General features: G+C 41.7%; 1 protein-coding gene across 1 annotated transcript in view; it reads left to right on the top strand.

Annotated features, from left to right (window-relative positions):
• rlim (ring finger protein, LIM domain interacting) overlaps positions 1-19,241 on the top strand; it is a 45,371-nt gene extending 26,130 nt beyond the window's left edge. Inside the window, exons 3-4 of the mRNA XM_080187914.1 lie at positions 4,520-4,627; positions 15,414-19,241. Of these exons, the coding sequence (XP_080044040.1) occupies positions 4,520-4,627; positions 15,414-17,107 (1,802 nt within the window). The 3' untranslated portion in view covers positions 17,108-19,241. The remainder of the gene's footprint in view (positions 1-4,519; positions 4,628-15,413) is intronic.
• Positions 19,242-20,491: the final 1,250 nt, after the last annotated feature.

Genomic DNA, 20,491 nt, shown 5'->3' with positions numbered 1-20,491 from the left:
TGCTTTTGGCTCACAGGTTAAGAGATTGAGCTGACCAAGACACAGTTCAAGTTTCAGATTACATGAGGAATCTGGCCAGGGCAATGGGCCAGCACTGAATAGTGGGAGGTGATCAGAATAAGGCCACAAATCTAAGGTGAGGTGGGTGGGATATGGCAGCACTATGATTACCTTGGAGATGCAAATCATAAATAAGAGGATTGAAAGGTAAATATGAAGGTAAGTATGTATGCAGCCTGTTATTTCAATATGACATCCAGGTGTAAAAGGTTGAAGTGGCATTTACTAGAAGTACAGGAAGTGCCATGTCATACAGAACTCCCGGTACAGAACTCTTTTTCTCCTCTGTGTGACCTGCCACATTCCAGATGCTATCAGTGGATGGAAGTATGATTTTTGCACTGACATTTTGAAAGAGAGCAAGATTGTCATAACAATCCTTATCAAAGTTTCCACTATTTTCTTTTCCTCATTTCTGGGTTGTTGCAAAGTGAAATTTATGCTCATGTGTTGAGGCAAGTCACAATTACAAATCCATAGTTAGTTCTAGCATCAAGTTTAATCCTCTTCTAAATTTCAAAAGATGGTGACCTGATTATCTAGTATTGTTTAGATTCCTGACTAAATGATATTTCAAAGCTTTATGGCCAGCTTTCTGATTTAATGCTTACTTTTTAAATCACGTTTTTCAATAGATATTTCATTGTTTCTTTTTGTCGTGGCTGTATTCTGGGGGAAGGGGGCTATTGAATGTAACAGTTAGCTAATGTTTCTGGTTCTATCACTCAATGAAATGGCTACTTCCATTCTGCTGATGGAGTAACTAGTGCTACTTCCTTGCAATGTTGAGAATGTGGACCAATATCCTATGACTTTGTAAGGGATATAATACTTAAAATTCTTTTGGAGTTTCTTTTTTTTTACTTTAAGCCAAAGGCTTGCGAAAGGATATATTGGCCTTGGAGGGAGTACAGAGAAGGTTCATCAGGCTGATACCGGAGATGAGGGGGTTGGCTTATGAGGAGAGATTAAATAGACTGGGCCTATACTCATTGGAGTTTAGAAGGCTGAGGGGGGGATCTTATAAAGATTTACAAGATAATGAAGGGGCTAGACAGAGTAGAGGTAGAGAGATTCTTTCTGCTTAGAAAGGAAACCAGGACGAGAGGGCATAGCCTCAAAACAACGGGGAGGGTGCAGTTTAGAACAGAGTTGAGGAGGAACGTCTTCACTCGAAGGGTGGTGAATCTCTGGAATTCTCTGCCCATTGAAGTGGTGGAGGCTACCTCGCTGAATATGTTTAAGTCACGGGTAGATAGATTTCTGATAGACAAGGGAATTAAGGGTTATGGGGAGCAGGCAGGAAAGTGGAGTTGGTCCACTTCAGATCAGCCATGATCTTATTGAATGGCGGGGCAGGCTCGAAGGGCTAGATGGCCTACTCCTGCTCCTATTTCTTATGTTCTTAATTTCTTTGAAAAGTGTATTGTGACTCGATCTACATGTGGAGATGCTGGCATAGCAGTAATGTCAGTGAACTAGCAATCCAGAAGCAGGAAGTGAGCTCAAAACCTATATGGCAGAATTTAAGTTCAGTTAATAAATCCAATTAATGAAACTATCTTTGATGAAAAAACTCGCCTAGTTCACTAGCATCTTTTCGGGAAGAAAATCTGGTGTCCTTACCCAGTGTGGCCTGCATGTAAATGCAGACCCACTGCAACGTGGGTGACTCTCAAATGGTCTCAAGCCACTCAGTTCAAGGGCAAATAAGGATGGGCAACAAATACTCATCTTGCCAGGGAAGTCAACACCCCGCAAAAGAAAAAATAAAACATAATGTTAGCTGTCTAACATCATTTGCCATAGGAATGATACTTGTTTTCACAGTGGAAATCCATTTTCTAGAGTTTGCAGTTTACATAGATTTGGAAAAACTGGGATTAGACTCATTGGAGCATGAGTATTTAAAGTGCTGTCTAAAAGAATTATTTAAACTTTGTAAGGATTAAGAGGGTAAGTGGTAAACGATCATTTGGTCAGTGATTCTGCAACAAGGATACAGAAGCTAAGAATCAGTATGAGATCTAATGTGGAGCCATTTTCATGCCTTGCTGTGCCAAGTGCAGATTGCGCCAATCCCAGAAAATCGCATGCAGGCCTAAAATAGGGTTTTGCGCCCAGTGCCAAAAAGCTTGCAATCAAGCCAATTCTTTACTACTGGCGCAAACCGGTTTTCACCCAGAAATGGTGCGAGGCTGATTAACATAATGAAGGTAGCATTTAAATATGCTTAGTCTGTTCACTGGATTCTCCCAGCTCCCGGGATCGAGTGTGGTGTGGAGACCAGATGTGATGGCCGTGTTGGGGTTTTAAAGTTTATTTATTCATCACAAGTAGGCTTGCATTCACACTGAAATTACTGTGAAAATCCCCTAGTTGCCATACTCTGGTGCCGGTTCAAGTACACTGAAGGTGAATGCACTTAAACTGCATGTCTTTGGACTGTGGGAGGAAACTGGGGCACTCGGAGGAAACCCACGCAGACACGGGGAGAATGTGCAAACTCCACACAGACAGTGACCCAAGCTGGGAATTGAACCCAGGTTGCTGGAACTGTAAGGCAGCAGTGCTAACCACTGTGCCATTGTGCTGCCCTACTGGATGCAGTTGAAGCCCCTGGGTGACCAGGGGCATGCCTGGAAAGTGCCCACCTGTCACACTGTCAGTGTCAAGTGGGTGCGGCCTGAGGGGGAAGGTCATGAAAAGGGGGTTGTGGTATGAAAGGTGGGGTATGTTGAAGGCAGTGAAGGAGCCATTGGGAGGGTCCCAGTGATCTGTGCTGGGGAGGGGCGTGTGAGGAAACATGCAGTCAGTGATGGGAGGGGGTGGGATTCTGGTTTCTGTGGGGGATCTTCCAGTGCACTGAGAGATCAGGGAATCGTTTCATAATCGCTTTGCAGCTGGGCTCACCGATGTGTTTAGGTCTCTCCTAGAATCAGTACACAACTCAGCACTCTCCCAAAATCTACTCAATATGGGATGATTCGCTGAAATAAAATGCTTTGCTTTCATAACTTGCTCTTAGAAGAGTAAGCAAATAGAAATTTAGAATGATGCCCGGCTCTCAGTCTATTAATTTCTGCAGAGTGACTTTGAAATTAAAACCAATCATCCACTCTGTAGAGATGATCCTTAATCAATAGAATGAAGAGATTCATGCACAAAGCTTTTTGAAGCTTTCCAATCAGGAGTACCCAAGGCAATTTCAGCAGTTCAATTTCTTCCTCAACTGAGATTGTTAATTTGGTGCAGGTTGAGAATTAAAACTGGCAAGCTCAGGCCTGTGTGGTTCTGCATTTTGTAGGCACTGATCTTAACCACTAAGCCTTTGTGACAGATTTTTAAAAATTTTCAAGCAAGCAATGGCGAAATTTTAGGGGAGTGAGAAAGCTATAAATGATGGAAAATGTTATTCCAGAGACTATGTGCTTAATTTACTTTAATTGGGATGCATTAGTTGTGTCCTTAATAGGAAGAGAGATTAATTGGTTTCAAAGCTGATGATTGTATTTGGAAAACGTCACTGCAGATGGCATACACATTATAAACTTAGACTTGAAAATAAGCAAAGCTAGCTCATTTAGCCAGCTATATATTATGCAAGACATCGCAGTCTACACATGAAAATCTTTGCTATTCATCAGATCAGTAGTAGCCCTGTTAAAGTAGATTGGGAAGTAGATTTGCTGCTATCACCGCTGATATCAAGGAGCAAACGCTTTGTGATCTCTATGACGGCCTCGGGCCGCTTATGTGATCCTGACTCATTCAAGGATGTAGAATGCTGCAGGTTTTCTGGAAAGTTACAATAATGCAAAGATTACAGATATAGCTTCCTTCATAGATATAGCTTCTCACTCCCCTAAAAGTTTGCCATTGTTTGTTTGAAAATTGTCTGTACGTCACAAAGGCTTGGTGGTTAAAATCAGTGCCTAGCTCAATGCAGAACCGTACAAGCCTGAGCTTGCCATTATTAATTCTCAGTCTGCACCAAATTAACCAATCTTAGTTGAAGAAGAAACTGAACTGCTGCAATTGCCTTGGTTACTCCTGGCTGGAAAGAGGAAATCAGTGAAAATTGCCCTTCCGGCTTGCTGTCCAGGTCCCCGTGTTGGTAAAAGTGTATGTGACTGTGTATATATACGTGTGTCCATGTGTGGATGTCAGGTTTGTCTGCAGTACTTACCTTAGTTGAAGGGGGTCACATGAAGGGTTAGTTAAGAGGCACTGGTAGGTTGGGTTTTTGAAGGTTTGGGTGTTGGTTCCTATAGCATTGTAGCCCTGTAAGAGTCAGTACCTTCAGGAGGGAAAAACTTGACATTCAGAACAATCCCCAGTTATAGTGTAAAAAGGCGCTCACCCCTCTTGTGACTGTGATTCCTGTGTTAATAGATGGTTACCAGAATGTTTGTTGTAATTAATGGCAGTGTTCACCTGTCCTCATTGTATTTTGAAGGGGAAATTACGGAAGACGAACTTATCAGGCGTCTACAGCAGGTGAAGGACGGTGTCATTCAGAACAACCCTGATGTTCGGAGGAGTGAAGGTTCTGGTGATAACAGAGGTGAGCCTTAAATGATAAGGCCCCCACTTGTAACAGTGAGATACAGAAATATGGTCATTAGCATTGAAATGTAATTATATTAGACGTTTTGGCAATTTTCCACTTTTCTCTGCCTTTGAGGTCAGAAAATGTTCATCAGAGTATAGAATAAAAATGTTAGCAATATTGTTTAAGCTTCCTGATTGGTAATATTTGCTGTTGTATCCTATGGCTCTCTTGCCCAGGACGGGCCCAACCAAAATGTTCTTTCCCTGTAGCTCTCACCCCCTTACTTTGAAGCAGAATTTGGGACAAATAACTATCTTGACAGTTTTTCTCTCTCCTGAAATCATTGATTGAATTTGTGGTCAGGATATTTTTCAGACCAGTATTCGTTTTTCCTCTAAGTAGACTTCTGTCCTTTGAGAGTGTAAGAGTTGAGGCTAATTCTGTCTCTGGTTTGCTGTCCAAATTTATGCAATATCCAGCAGGGATAGTGAAACTTTACCATTTAGATGACTTTTGAAATGGCCATCACATTTCTACTGGTGCTTCAGTGGAGCATCCTGCACATTCCATATAACTAATTCCTGGCTGGACTGATGTGGAGAAATTTTGTCCCATCAGCACATGAAAGTCATGACACTGCAAGTAATGTTGCTGCATCCTTTAAAGTCTCACCATAAGCCACTGAGCCTATTTGTTTCCTCACAATTAACAAGACTGAGTGACATCTTTTGCAAGTGAGAGAAAACCTCCAGTCCCTCCATAAATGATCCTTCTCGGTTTGAGCTTACAAGTGTTTTTTTGAATTTCCAAAACCAGCCACTTCATGATTTCTTTTACAGGATTTCTCCCAGGAATTTGGTTCGCTGGACCAGTTGACAAAATCTAAGAACAAATGTTAATGAAATGTCCTTCTTGGCAGGGGTTGGCCCATTTACAAATCCAGTTAACAAGCAGTATTTTATCAGGTCATAAGGCAATCTCCAGATGGCCAAGTAATTCTTTCAAAAACACAAAGGAGGGAACTGAGGCACAAAATTGGCATTTTAGCATAGACGATGTTGAACTAGGCCATTATCATTGGTATGTATGCTGCCACTATAACTGACATTATCGAAGCATTGTTGAAAAAGTGCTGAACGTAATGTTTGCCAGAGGCTGGAGTACTGTGTAGAATGCATTAGCTCACTCAAATCGGTGATCTGTATGATTAACACATAAAAGACTTGTCACTAAAAGATAACATTTCTGTTTGCCTCATGTTCTCAATCTACCTGCAATGAACAACTAACTGCATCATTTATCCCATGGCATTGAGCAAAAAATTGACAGGAAGTACTCAAAGAAAGATGATAATTTCTAGTTGAAAGTCACCAGTCTTACTGTATCATGTCAGTCTAGTCAAACGATATTGAAGGTTCACTGGCTTTTACTGTGGCACTTAGGATATTTTGTCAGGAGCAATCAACACCTGGTAGCAAAATTATATTTAGCAATGCAATTCCCCTCTGATCCTGTCAGACATACCAGCAATACTAGAAACTTTTCATGCTATGAACCCAGCTGGATAATCTAAGTACCACGTAAAACAAAATCTATCCTCCTCTGGTTTGAGGGGATGCCCTGACTAAAACTAATTTCTCAGATACTGACCCCGTCTCTGTTGTATACATCACCTCTCCTCAATCAAACTTTGACTTCTCAATCCTTGCTCACTACAAATCCACTCCCTTTCCCTCTGGAATCCTTGAAGGTATTGTCTTCTACCCAAACCCATGCTCATCTTTCCAAGAACACCATGGTTTGGTCCTTCCAAACAGGTTTCCATCCCTGCCACAGTACTAAAATGGCTCTTATCAAAATGACAATCTGCTTACCAAACAAAACTAAGTTAACCTCCCTATTTATAGCCTTTGACATGGTTGACTGCACATTTACTCCCAACACCTCTCTACTGTCGTGTAGTTCGATGGGACTGAACTCGCCTTTTTCTATTCTTATCTAGTTAATTGTGGTGAAAGAATCACCTGCAGTTCTCTACCTGCTTCTACCATTACTTTTGGTTCTCCTCAAGGATCCAACCTGGGCTTTTCGTATTTCTCATCAGCATGCTGCCCTTTGATAGCATAGTAATAGAGCTTCAGTTTCCACATGTACGCTGATGACACCCAGCCCTATCCTATCTCACTGTGAGTTCTCTTAACTCCTCCACTGTAAGCTGTTAAACATTTTGCCTGACATCCAATACTGAATTAATGGGGTTTCCTCTACCTAAGTATGGAGCAGACTGAGGCTATGGTTTTTGGTCCCCACCACCAATCTACATCCGTGGCAACTGTCTGAGTTTGAACCAAATTGGTCATAAGCTTGGTGTCATATGCACTTCGAGTACATCCATGCCACAATGTGACGGTCTATTCCTACCTCGTAATGTTGCCCAAAACTGTCCCTGCCTCAGCTCATTTGTGTCCAAAACCCTCATCAGTGCCTCTGTTAGTTCTGAACTTGACTATTCCAACACACTCCTGGCAGCCCTCCTATTTTCTAGCCTCTGTACATTTGAGGTCATTGAGAATTCTTTGACTTAATGTGCTCCGTCCCATTCACCCATTTGTGTTCATTCACCTGTTAGCTGCTGATTAAGAAATGCTTCAATTTCAAAACTCTCATCTTATTTTTAATTACCTCCCTTGATCTCTCCATCCCTACATCACTTGAATATCTGCATTTGTAGTTCTACCCTTTGAGCATCCCTGATTTTAATAGCTGCATCACTGGTAGGTAGACCATCAGCTGCCAAGTCTGGATTTGCTTCCCCAACAACCTCTCCTTTACACTGTTCTTAAAAGCTACCTGGTTGACCAAGCTTTTGATCACCTGTCTCAATGTCTTCTTGTGACTCAATATCAAATTTATTTTGAGATGCTCCAGGAACTGTCTTGGGATGTTTTGCTAGATTAGAGGTACATGTTGATAAAGGATGAATTATCCCTTAATCTATGATCTCTAGCAATTAATTATATATGGCTTGTGTGACCTGATAATTTGGCCCTTAAAACCAAGTTAGTTGACATTCAATTCTAATTGCTTGTGTTTCTTTGAATTTTGTCAGTCAAAAGTGTTGGAGGGGGCTGTTCTTAGCAATCATTCATTTGGGGGTCAATTCTTTGTTGGAACACCAATGAATTTAAGTGCCCACAACTTGAGATACATTCTCAATATTATGCACTTAAATAACTTACAAATATACAGAAAAACTTGAGCATGCCTGCTATAAATTAATGACAATTTTCCATTTTGCTTCCATCATTTCCCATAACAATGTATCTTTCCTCTACACAGAACTCCTCTGTCACCCTTGCTGAACTAGCTTCTCAAGCTCTTCCTGATGCACCCAGGTGTGTGTTCCCTGCAACTGTTTCTTGGATCATCGCTGATTGTATGGATTTATCTTTCTCCATCTTTTGGCTCCCTTAATTTACTTGGGTTTCACTTCCACGGCTACTCTGTTACCTATTATACTGAAGCACTCTGTTTACACCTGAACCCACTGTGCACTCCCACTGTACTCTGGGAACAACATCATTTGGTTCCTTATTGACACTCTGCTCCGCATCCTTTTAATTGCACTGGATAATCTCTAATAGCCCATCTATTGATATTCTGTTCTTTAAGAGCCTCTTGGTTCTTAAACCATGTCTCTGAACCTGGACACTGGTTTATGAATTCTCTGCCCTGACAACATCAATGTTATCCAATGACAAGGCCTCAATTTATTTTGGGTTCCCTCCCTGTTTTCAGCTTATAACCAGTACATGACACCAAATATTTATGTAAGCTGAACTCCTTCATGTCCGTTCCAATGTATGTTTTTGAAATAAACAAGCACTCTCACACACAGTCATCCCTGACCATTCGATTGGAACCATTTGCATTTTACAAAGGGTGCAGCAGCAGAGACACCTGGGGGTAAACGTAGTAAATACCTGAAGGCGCAAGGACAAATTAGGAAGGCTTCTTTGAGCTTGTTTTCTTATTTCAACCCACATCCTGTCCCTTTGGCCCTATTCCTATGAAACTGCTGATCAGTAAACTTTACATCCTGAACACTGTGCTAGTTGACATTGTAATTGAGTCCCTTTCCTCAGCTACTATCCAGTTGTTTAGAGCCTTGTATCAGTTCCTTATTTGTTAGGAAAAACAGGTTTATGCTCTGCCCTTGTGAATACCACTCCACTGTCAACCTAATATTCCATTCTGAAGTTCTTATGTGTTTTCAGCTCCCAAATTACAGTGTTGTGATATATATGGTAAAGGCTGCATGGAGGATAGAAGAAAAATGCCCCAAAGTCAGAGAGGATTGTGTTTGTGGCTTTGATTAGGGCAATTTCAGATGCCTTGGCAGGAACAGAAACTTGATTGGTTTCAGCAAACATGGAATTGCAGGAAGGAGACAGATTTGGGAGGCAACAGCATACTCAAGGACTGTGGGCAGGAAAACATAGAAAGAAAACTGGCTTCTACATCAGATATTTTGTATTTAAGTAGAAGCATGGGAAGGTAGTTAACTGCACCCAGTGTTCCACTTCAGGTTTCTAAATTAATTCTTCAGAAAAATTAAAGGAATTTACAGTTCTTGAGATAATTCAGGCAATAGGAGATGGGCTAGCAGCTGTGGATGTGAAAGATGACTAATTTTATATCGCTATTTAGGAATGTCATTGGAGATACTGGTTCAGTTTCAAAAGACAAAGCTGTCGGTTTAAGGACATGCCATTTGGCGCCACACTGGCACCCAAGGTTTTGCAAAGTGCCTGTCTGTACTCACAACACATCAAGGATGCCCACGGTTATCTGCATTGGATGACAGATTCATCAGAGCACCTTGGAGTCCGGCTGGCATGGCCATGCAGCAGGTAATCAATACGGTCCAGGAGTTGGGTTCATAATCAATTAATGTTCTTAAGAGCATTACTTTGAACTAGCTGGCTGGTTTGTGCTACTCACAATTGCTTTTCTTTTTATTGAGATAATGGGTTTCAATGAAAAGCTGTCTGCAAAAATTTGGCCACTGTCGTTGTGGTTCTCAAACCTTGTTTGTGAGATTCCATCAACTTAAATTGCTGAACCAGTGAATGTCCCTTTCTCAACAGGTAAGGATTGACCAAGCCTTTGCTCTTGATCTTGCTTGGTGATATTGATAATAGGTACATCCCTGTCTGGATGGACTGTCCAATCTTAAGAGATTGGACTGGTAGTAGATGCACAACAGGAAGGTCCACCAAGCACATCAAACAATCAGGATTCAGGATGATCAGAAATTGATAGGTTGACTATGGAAGACTTCCAGATTTTATTCCTGGGTAAATTAAACATATGTATGACTGGACAATGTTTCAGCATCAGCAAATAGGGTCGGGCCCCTCAAAATCCCTGTCAGGGTGCAGCAAAGTAATACATCTGTGCTTGGTTAAATTTCTTGCTACTTTGTAGTGAATTAACTTGTACAAATAGAAAATGCTAGAAATATTTCAGGTTTGGCAGCACCTGTGCAGAACTTAACTTGCTGAAGCTACAACACTGGACTACATGAATGTCAAAAAGCAGAAGCAGCATGTGTTAGACAGGTAAGTGACCCCACAAACAATGGATTATATCTAAGTTCTGCAGTCCTGTCACATCACTCATGAATGGTGTGAATGTTTAAACAACTAACCAGAGGAGGAGATTCCACAAGTATCCTCAATTTCAGCACATCTGTGCAAAGCTAAAGCATTTGCAGCCATCTTCAACAAGAAATGCCAAGTGGATTATCCATTTTGTCATCCTTGCAAGATTCTCAGCATTACTGATGTTCATTTTCAGCCAATTTGATTTACTCCCGAGTAGTATCAAGAAATAGCAGGATATAAAGGTACTGGATATAGCAAAAGCTTAAGCCCTGACAACATCCTGGCAACATTACTGAAGCTTGTGCTCCAGAACTAACCACACTCCTAGCCAAGCTGTTGCATAGCTACAACAGTGGTATTTGCCTGACCCTATGGGAAATTGCTTAGGCATGTCCCATGGACGGAAAGCAAGACATGTCTAATCTGACCAATTGCTGCCTCATCAGCAAACTGATGGAAGATATCATCATTCGTTTACACCAAGCTGAACTTGCATTTAGTATCCTGCTCACTGACACTTAATTTGGGTTCTGTTGGATGACTCAGCTTGTAACCTCGTTGCAGCCTGGGTGTAAACATGGATAGTGAACTCCTGATGTGAGGTCTGAGTAACTCAACATCAAGGCAGCAATTGACGGACTATGACATCAAGGAGCCTTGGCAAACTCAATGGGAAACATCTCTACTGGTTGGAGTCATAATTTAGCACAAAGGAAGATGGTTGTATTTGAAATATCTGAGCACCAGCACTTTGCTGCAGCAGTTCCTCAGGTAGTGCCCTTGGCTTAACCATCTTCAGCTACTTCATCAGTGATCACAGTTACTGAGGCAATCCATGTCTATGTGGAGCAAGATCAAGACAATATTTAGGCTTGGGCTTATAAGCGGCAAGTAATATTTGCCCCACGAATGCCAAGCAATGACCGTGTCCAGTATATTACAATCTAACAGTCTCCCCCTTCGACATTCAATGGCTTTACCATCTCTGGGCCCTTTGCCAGCTTGTTGGGGTGGCCATTGACCAGAAACTTAATTGGACTAGTTGTATCAATGCAGTGACCCAAGCCAGGAGTTGAACCCAGGTCCTTGGAGCTGTGAGGCAGCAGTGCTAACCACTGCCAGCATGCCCCCCCATCACCCATAATTTTTATGAATGGGATTGCTACTCTAGTTCCAAATCCTATGAGTATCATGGGGAGATTGTTAGATTCTCTCTCGCTTACAGTTGTGTAGCATATTGTGTACAGATCTGATCATCCTATTATAGAAAGGATATAATTAAACGAGAAAGAATCAGAAAAGATTTACAAGAATGCTACTGGAACTTCATGGCTTGAGTCACAAGGAAAGGCTAGATAGACTGGGACTTTTTTCTTTGGAGTGTAGGAGGCTGAGGGGTGATCTTATAGAGGCCTATGAAATAATGAGGGGCACAGATCAGCTAGATAGTCAACATCTTTTTCCAAAGGTAGGGAAATTTTAAACTAGGGGGCACAGGTTTAAGGTGAGAGGAGGGGGATACAAAATGGTCCAGAGAGTGATGAGTGTTTAGAATGAACTGCCAGAGGTAGTACAGCACAGCACAGAAAACAGGCCCTTCAGCCCTACAATAGAGAGTAGTAGTAGAGGTGGGTACAATTTTGACTTTTAAAAAGCATTTAGATAGTTACGTGGGTAAGATGGATACGGATGGATATGTTCCAAAGGCGGGCAATTGGGACTAGCTTAATGGTTTAAAAAAAAGGGTGGCATGGACAAGTTGGGCTGAAGGGCCTTCTTTCATGTTGTAAACCTCTATGACTAAGAGCAGGTCAGAGATTTGGTTTTCATTGAGTCATTTCCTGACTCACAAAGTCTGACTGCTATCTACAAGGCACAAGTCAGGAGTATGATTTAATACTCTCCACTTGTTTCGATAAGTGTGGTTCAACAAGCCTGATGTAATACAAAATAAAACAGCCTGCTTGATTGGCACCCCAATCACCACGTTAAATATTCACTCCCTCCAGCATCAACACAGTGGCAGTAGTGTATTCTGTATGCAAGATGCACTATAGCAAATTACAAAGGTTCCTTTGGCACCATTTTCAAAACCCACGGCTACTACCACCTAAAAGGACAAGTGAAGCAGATGCATGGGAACCCACCACCTGCAAGTTCCTCTCCAAGTTACACACCATGTTTTGGAATTGTATTGTGATTGCTTCACTGTCACTGTGTCAAGATCCTGGAGCTGCATTTCTCATGGTGCTGAGAATGTGCCTACAGCAGTTAGATTGCAATGTTTGAAGGAGGTATCTCACTTCCATCTTCTAAAGGGCCATTAGGAATGAGCTATAAATGCTGGCTCTACCACTGACATTCACATCCCATAGAAGAGTAAGAAGTTTACATTTCGGACCTGTGACCTCAACTGTTCGAGATGGGAAAAGATTTTGAATATGTACAGAGCCAGGAAATGTAGGAAAAAATGAAAGGCAAGGTCTGGAATAGGGTGGAAAGAAGAGTGATTTATATGATGAGGGATAATTGTGCACTCCAGAAAAGCATGTTAATGGGACAAGTGAAACAAAGGATGGGCCTAAAGATGGAAATGGCAACAACGGAATCGTTCCCAGCATCTGCTGACTGAAATCCTGGGAGGGACAGATATACCTGTTGGTGGCATTACATTGAAGATGGCAGAGAATGATCTGTTGAATGTGATGACTGATGGAGTAGACAAGGTCAATCCAACAAGGGCACAGTGGTTAGCACTGCTGCCTCACAGCGTCAGGGACCCAGGTTCGATTCCCGGCTCCCTATACCTGTAACCCCAGTTATTTACCCTCCTAATACCCCGGCTCCACGCTGTCTGTATGGAGTTTGCACGTTCTCTCTACATCTGTGTGGGTTTCTTCCCACAGTCCAAAAGATGTGCTGGTTTGGTGCACTGGCCACGCTAAATTCTCCCTCAGTATATCCGAATGGGTGCCAGAGTTTGGTGACAAGGTGATTGTCACAGTAACTTCATTACAGTATTAATGTAAGTCTACTTGTGACTCTAATAAACCTTAAACTCCTTGCCCCTCCTTTCAGCATTACCAAAGAGTACACTACCCCAGCTTCCTGGTCCATTCTTCAGTAACCTCCACAGCACAGGAGATGCAACAAGTACATTTCACCTTCTCTCTTCCCAATCTCCAAGGCTACAACAAACGTTCTTTCCCGATCAAACAGCGATTTACTTGTACTACTGTCAGTCTACTGTTCTGTATCCATAGCTCACTGTGTGCTCTCCTACATCGGCTAATTATTTTGCTGTTTACCTGCATTCAGTTTACAGGTGTGATCCTGAGCATCCAGTCATTTGTTATTTTAATTCTCCACACGCTCACTGTCCTTGGCCTCCTGCACTGCTGCTTTGAAGCTCAGTGGGAGCTTGAACAACACCTCATCTTTTGCTTGGGATCACATCGTAGAATCCCTACAGTGCAGAAGGAGACCATTCAGCCTGCACCAATAATAATCCCTTTCCCCAACCCTACCCCTGTAACCCCACGTATTTACCCTCCTAATACTCCCTGACACTAAAGGGCAATTTACCACAACCAGTCAACCTCACCTGCCCATCTTTGGACTGTGGGAGGAAACCAGAGCACCTGGAGGAAAGTCGCGCAGACACGGGGAAAAGATGCAAAATCCACACAGTCACCCAAGGCTGGATTTGAACCTGGGCCCCTGGTGATGTGAGGCAGCAGTGCTAGCCACTGTGCTGCCTCGTAGTATCCTGGACTGTGCATTAAATTCAGCAATTTTGGATCATCGTCACTTCCACCTTTTCACAGAGCTGTTGCCATTGACAACCCTTCCGGTTTCTCTACTTATCCCATTTTGTCTTGCATTCTCAACTCTCTTGCCATTTAATCTCTCCTACCTTTCATCCTTACATATCTTTCCATGTGTTCTTTCCTCTTTTCCCTCCCTCCCCCACGACTTGGCCACCCACATCACTGTTTGTGACCAGTTCATTACATTCAATTTTACCAGTTCTTGAAGGTTCACAAGTCTGAAATAGTAACTGCTTCTCTTTCAGGATGCTGCCTGACCTGCTGAGCATTTCCAGCATTTTCTGCTTTTATGTGCTTTCTAGCATCCACGGTATTTTGTCTTTTATAGTGGTAGATTTAGTGAAATAAAGGAGATAGGTTAGAAGTAGTCTGCTTTATGTTCTAACTAAGAAAGTACTTGCACTAGTTTGAAGTTACTATCAAAAGTTGCTTCTGAAGTTTTTTTAGATCAAGAAATTGCTGCACTATTCAATGTTGTCGTGCCTGAGGGAAGGATTATTATTATAACCTGCTCAATGTCCAAGTTACGTTGTCTCCAAGCATTTCCTAAAGTGCCCTGTAATGTGAAGTCCCAAGACAAATAGCTAACAAATAGCCGATGGCCAAATAGATGTTTGTACACGGTCCGTTATCTGATAACCCTACAGAGAAGAACTCAAAGGCCAAGTGTTGATGGCACCTTTCTGGTCATTTCTCAATCAGGTTCAAATTCGTGTTCATAAAGCAGGTTTGAGCTCAAGTAATGTCTTGATTTGATATCTGTTTGTGTAACTAGTATTTCTGTTCCTCTGCAAGGCTGTCTGCACCATTATTTCTATTCTCTAACCCCAGCCATCCCAGGTCCTGCAGAGGCATAGGTTTCTGGATTTGAATCAGTTTAAGATTAACTTTAGCCAACCACAGCATTCTGTCATTTACATGTACTCAACACAAGGTTTCCCTTGAACAGGCATTTCAGAATGGGGAGTTTTTGATAAGTTAGGAGGGAAAACACTTGCATTGGGCAGGGACTCTGTAACTCGAGGACGTGATGGCTTCCTTCTATACTGTAGTGATTTTGTGATTCAGTGAATATAAGATACGTGTGTGTGCATGCGTCGTTGAAGAATTGTTTCACTGAGTTTATTCAAATGTAATGAATTAAATTGCCTCTCTTTCTACAACGCTATAAACAATCAAACTAGATTTTATTCCAGCAGTGTGGAGGATTCATATCATTCAAAGAATCAAAAGGGTCCTACAAGATAGATGTGCTATAATCTTTTAGTTGCTGATGGATTCTTTTGTTTAATCCCGTAGGTGCTGAAGGTTCAGAAGAAGGATCAAGTGGAGATTCTCTGCTGGAGTGGTTGAATGCTTTTAGACAAACCGGGAACACGACACGAAGTGGACAAAGTGGGAACCGGTCATGGAGAGCAGTCAGTCGTACAAACCCAACAAGTGGTGATTTTAGATTCAGCTTGGAGATCAACGTCAGTCGGAGTAGAATTGATCAAAGTGCTGAGATGGAAAGCGAGCAACCCATGGACACTTCAAACGTGGCAGTAACGGTGCCAGCGGCAGAGGAAGCAGTGACACCAGTGCCATCCGGAAATATAAATGCATCCCCGCCAACAGCTGCACAACCACCACATGCTGTAACAGCCCCACCGATGGCTGTAGCAGTGGAAAATGCCCAGAGTGAGCCTGAGAGATCCGAATCCACTGCAACAAGGCGAAATAGAGGACCAAGCGGGGAATTGTCCTATGAAAACAGATATGAACTTTTGAGACGAGAGCTTGAAACTCAAGCCCATCAAGGTCGCCCAAGAGGTGGTCGAAGTAGAAGCCCAGAACGCCGAAGGTCTTCTAGAACAAGAAGCAATCGAAGTCGGTCACCTTTGCATCGCGTTGGTGAGGGGACGAGCAGATCACGACGTCAAGGGTCTTCCCAGAGGCCTGATAGATCCATTTCAGAAAGTGGAACAGAAGGAAGTTCCAGAACTAGACAGCATGTGGTGTCCAGGCAGAATCGGGCTGGAGATGAGGTACAGGCTGAAGTAACTAATCTTGTTTCTGCACCTGAGCCAGCTGAGCCGAGAGAGCCTTCCCAGGAAACTGCTGATTCTTCAGAAGCTGTCGTCAGCGATGCCTCTGTGGCTGGCCGGCGGCCGCCTACCATTATGTTAGATCTGCAAGTGAGAAGGGTGAGACCTGGTGAAAATGCAGATAGAGATAGTATAGCGAACAGGACCCGGTCACGATCCCAAACATCTGACAACACGGTTGTATACGAAAGTGAGCGAGGTGGGCTCAGGCGCACATTCTCTCGTTCTGAGCGAGCAGGGGTGCGAACTTACGTTAGCACCATTCGGATTCCTTTTCGTAGGATTTCTGATTCCGGTCTTGGGGAGGCTGCCTCAGTTGCCCTCCAAACAATACTACGCCGGATAATGATGGGAGGGGAACTAAGTTCCTTTGTGGACAGTGACAGCGATTCTGAATCTAGCAACAGGGGCCAAAATCAAGCGCAGGAAGTTTCCGAATCACAGAACAGCACAAGTGAATCCCCAAGCATGGCTGCTGAAGGTCGAATGGGCGAGCAACAGGCAGGGGAACAGCGAAATGGCAGTGAAACAGATAGCATAACTGGTGCTAGGAGAAGAGAAGGTCAGCAAACTCGAGGATTATTTGGCCTTGAAGAAAGTGGTACTTTGCCCATACTTAGGCTTGCTCATTTCTTCCTGCTAAATGATGAAGATGAGGACGATCAGCCCAGGGGACTGACGAAAGAACAGATTGACAACTTGTCCACAAGAAATTTTGGGGAAAGTGATGCAATTAAAACCTGCAGTGTCTGCATTAGTGAGTACACTGCAGGAAACAAGCTGCGCAAGCTTCCCTGCTCTCACGAGTATCATGTTCACTGTATCGATCGCTGGCTGTCTGAAAACTCCACATGTCCCATATGCCGTCAGGCTGTTTTAGTTCGCACCACTGAAAGTGTTGGCTAGTGTACAGCCTCCATCAGTTTGTGCTCCAGTATTGGTGTAATGTAGAATTAGCTAGCTGTACCAAACAGTGAACCATATAAAATTGTACTTCAGAATGTAGTGGGGAAATTCAAAATAGCCATACCTAATACTTCTATGTGACCTATACTTCGTGCAAGGAAAGGTCATTTTCTTTTTGCTAATCTTCAATGAGGATTTGGACATTTCTTTTAAATTCTTTCTTTTGCAAGCGTGCACCATTGCACTGTTTTTAAAGTAAAATGATTTTACCATGCTTAGAAACAAAATATAGCGATACTGTATTTAGGGCACGGCTTTTGACATTTTGGTATCTTGTGTCTGTTGGCATAACCTTTTTTAAGGATCTGTTCTTAGCATGGTAAATAAGTAATTTAAACTTTAATGCTTTGCTGCTTCCTTCACTCATTTTGTAAAAGTTCAATCCTTGCCCTGATTTCTATCACGTGGCTTGTGCTTCATCTGGGTTCGCTGTATTGAATTTGCAAGGTTTTCATTATTTGTAATTAATTTTTTAATCAAAATTATTTCCTTTTTCTGATGTATGATTTTGATTTATGTGCACAACTTAGTGATGTGTTTTAGCAATTCAGAGTATTTGTTCACCATTCATTGCAGGGTCTGTGTACTTGGGAAGGGGAAATTGGCCACTTTTTCTTGATGAAATTTGCAATGCAAATTGTCACTGCTTATTAAAAAAATTCTAATTTACTGAACATCTTTAATGGACAGATTGCCTTATACTACAACATATATCAAGTCTATGGGACTAATTGGAAACATGGAGCAGCCAAGTATTCTGTACAGTGGACTTACTTATGATCTCACCCATTTAAAACAATTACCATCAGTTTATTTCCATCTTTTTATGGAGTTACTCTGTACCTCCCTTTTATCAACTCTTGCCTCTCCACCTTGCACCTTTTGGGCTTTTTAAGAAATATTTTTTAAAGTGGGGGATGACCCACCGGTCCCATGATGTGGGCTCTTGAATAAGAAGCATTTTTTTTTGCCTTTTGGGAAACTGGCTGTTTTTGATTTCTCTACAGTGGATTGGAACAGCAGCAGAATTGTGTGGGTGTGCTAGTTGCTGGCCACATTTCTGCCTCTTTCCAAAACTGTGCTGTATAATCTGTGCCTAATAAAAGACCTGTGATTTCACAGCTCGCCACATAATTCACAGCTGGTTTTGTTGCAACCCTACAGCAATACGTCTGTAGGCAGGCTGTGTAGTGGACTACTCTGAAATCCTGACGGAATATTGGTGACTTCTGGGGTAGGTACTTGCAGACTCTGTCTGCATGGAATATAAGCTCTAGTGTTCAGTCAATTAAAAAATGTTGCATTTATAAGTTGTAGAGGGTAAGGATGCTGCAGTGTAATAAAACACACTGGAAATTGCAGTTTTTTAACCATGAAATTAAAATGTTACAGTTGTATTATAACTGATGTAACTGAATTGAAGAATCATAGGGCTTTTTTTTTTGAGGGAGAATGGCTGTTTCTTGTCTTAGATATATATATATGCACAGGATAATGGAAAGTAATGTCCTTTAGAGTGTTGCCTATCCTGACATATATGGAAGACTCATTTTTGTACAAAAATGACCAGATATTAATGGCATCTTGTATAAATTTTAAATGCCAATATTGTAATGTGCACTTGCATTACTGAAATAGTTTAGCTCCACAGAGCAAATATTAAAAACGAATGATGCTATGACACAAAATAGGAATCCCACAGACTGTGATCGATCCTGCATAAGGCGAACTGTAAAATAAAGATTCAAAGCAAATTAGGAGATGAGTGCTTTAAGAAGTCCAAGGAGAGTTCTTCCTTCAGCTGCAGGAGTCCTACCAAAGGGCATGTACTTTGGTTTACTGTACAGGGCTTGTTTAAAGTGATTTAGTTTATTTATGTAATCTGTTGTACCAATTTTTGTAAATTAGTAACTGAGTTTTCATTGAAAAATACAAGTTCAATTACCCAGTTGTCATTTAGCTTTTCTGGGAGAATAAACATCAATTACAAATAGACATTATCTTTTGACATTGACCATTTTGAAGAGTTGGGTTATCCATAAATGTTAATAAAATATTGCACGAGAAAAAACAACTGGCACTGTTTGTCTGAGGCTTATTCCTTTTCTTTCCTGTTTTTGTGGAATCTTATTTTGATGGTGTTTGGATTTATTTTAGATCACCAAATATCCATGAATTCACTGAAGCACTTTTACCTGTTGATGTTTTTAATGTCTTGTGTTAATTCATGTTCCAGAATATTGACCGTTTAATCTTGGCATTCACTTACCAATTAAGGGGCATGAATGAGATTGTTCTCAAATCAATTTTAAACATGATTCAGGTCATGGATCTGCTTATATAGAAGCTGAAATTGGGAACTGTCTGACTGTTTATTGGTGGGTATTTTTATGATTATGTATTTCTGTTTAAATAGTTGCGCTAAGCTCATTGCAAGATTAGAGAAATCAAGATGTCTGGGTTATTGCTTCAGTCTGAGTGTCATCTTGCATCAGTTACGTGGCTGGTTACTGGGACACTGCTATTGTCATAAGAAGCCACAATTTAATGAAACAACTTGCATGAAGGCCACTGTACATTTTGGAAATATTTTTAAATTCATTGGAATGTGAGTGAGGCTGGCAAATCCAGCATTTAACTTCCATCACTCCTTGACCATGAGAAGTTGACACCAGTAAGAAGTGTCTCAACACCAGGTTAAAGTCCGACAGGTTTATTTGATATCACGAGCTTTCGGAGCACTGTTCCTTCATCAGGTGAGTTGATACCAAATAAACCTGCTGGATTTTAATCTGGTGATGTGAGACTTCTAATTGTGTCCACCCCAGTCCAACACTGGCATCTGCACATCGTGAGAAGATGTTGGGATCTGCTAATTCCTTCAAGTGTAGGTACACCCACACTGCTGTTAGGGAGTAAGTTTCAGGATTTTGACCTAGCAATATACTTCCAAATCAAGATGGTGTGCCACTGGGAGAGAAGCTTCATTTGATGTTCCAATGTACCTGCCGCTCTGTATAAGAATAGGTGTCTGATTTTAAGATGCAATTTGAACTTTGTAAATAATCCTGGTGTCCATTATTGTTATTTTGTGCTAAACTCTTTGAAGGGAGAAATAGCATCTGCATATTTATCACTTTTTGGTTTTTCAGTTGCTCTTTAACCTGTGATGCTCAATGCAAAACCAATTTATTGGAAAAGATGCTGTATTATCGGGTCGAGCAGCTGAATGATTGACTGCTGGACATATGATGCAGCACATTTGTGCTAATAGTTGCTTTTTAATTTATTTCTACCTCCTTTCATCAGGTTAACTGACCGTGA

The sequence above is a fragment of the Carcharhinus amblyrhynchos genome, chromosome 4 (genome assembly GCF_965287045.1).
Source record: "Carcharhinus amblyrhynchos chromosome 4, sCarAmb.v2.hapA, whole genome shotgun sequence".
NCBI lineage: Eukaryota > Metazoa > Chordata > Chondrichthyes > Carcharhiniformes > Carcharhinidae > Carcharhinus > Carcharhinus amblyrhynchos.
The sequence above is the reverse complement of the archived record's forward strand: the minus strand, read 5'-3'. Positions and strand labels throughout refer to the sequence as shown.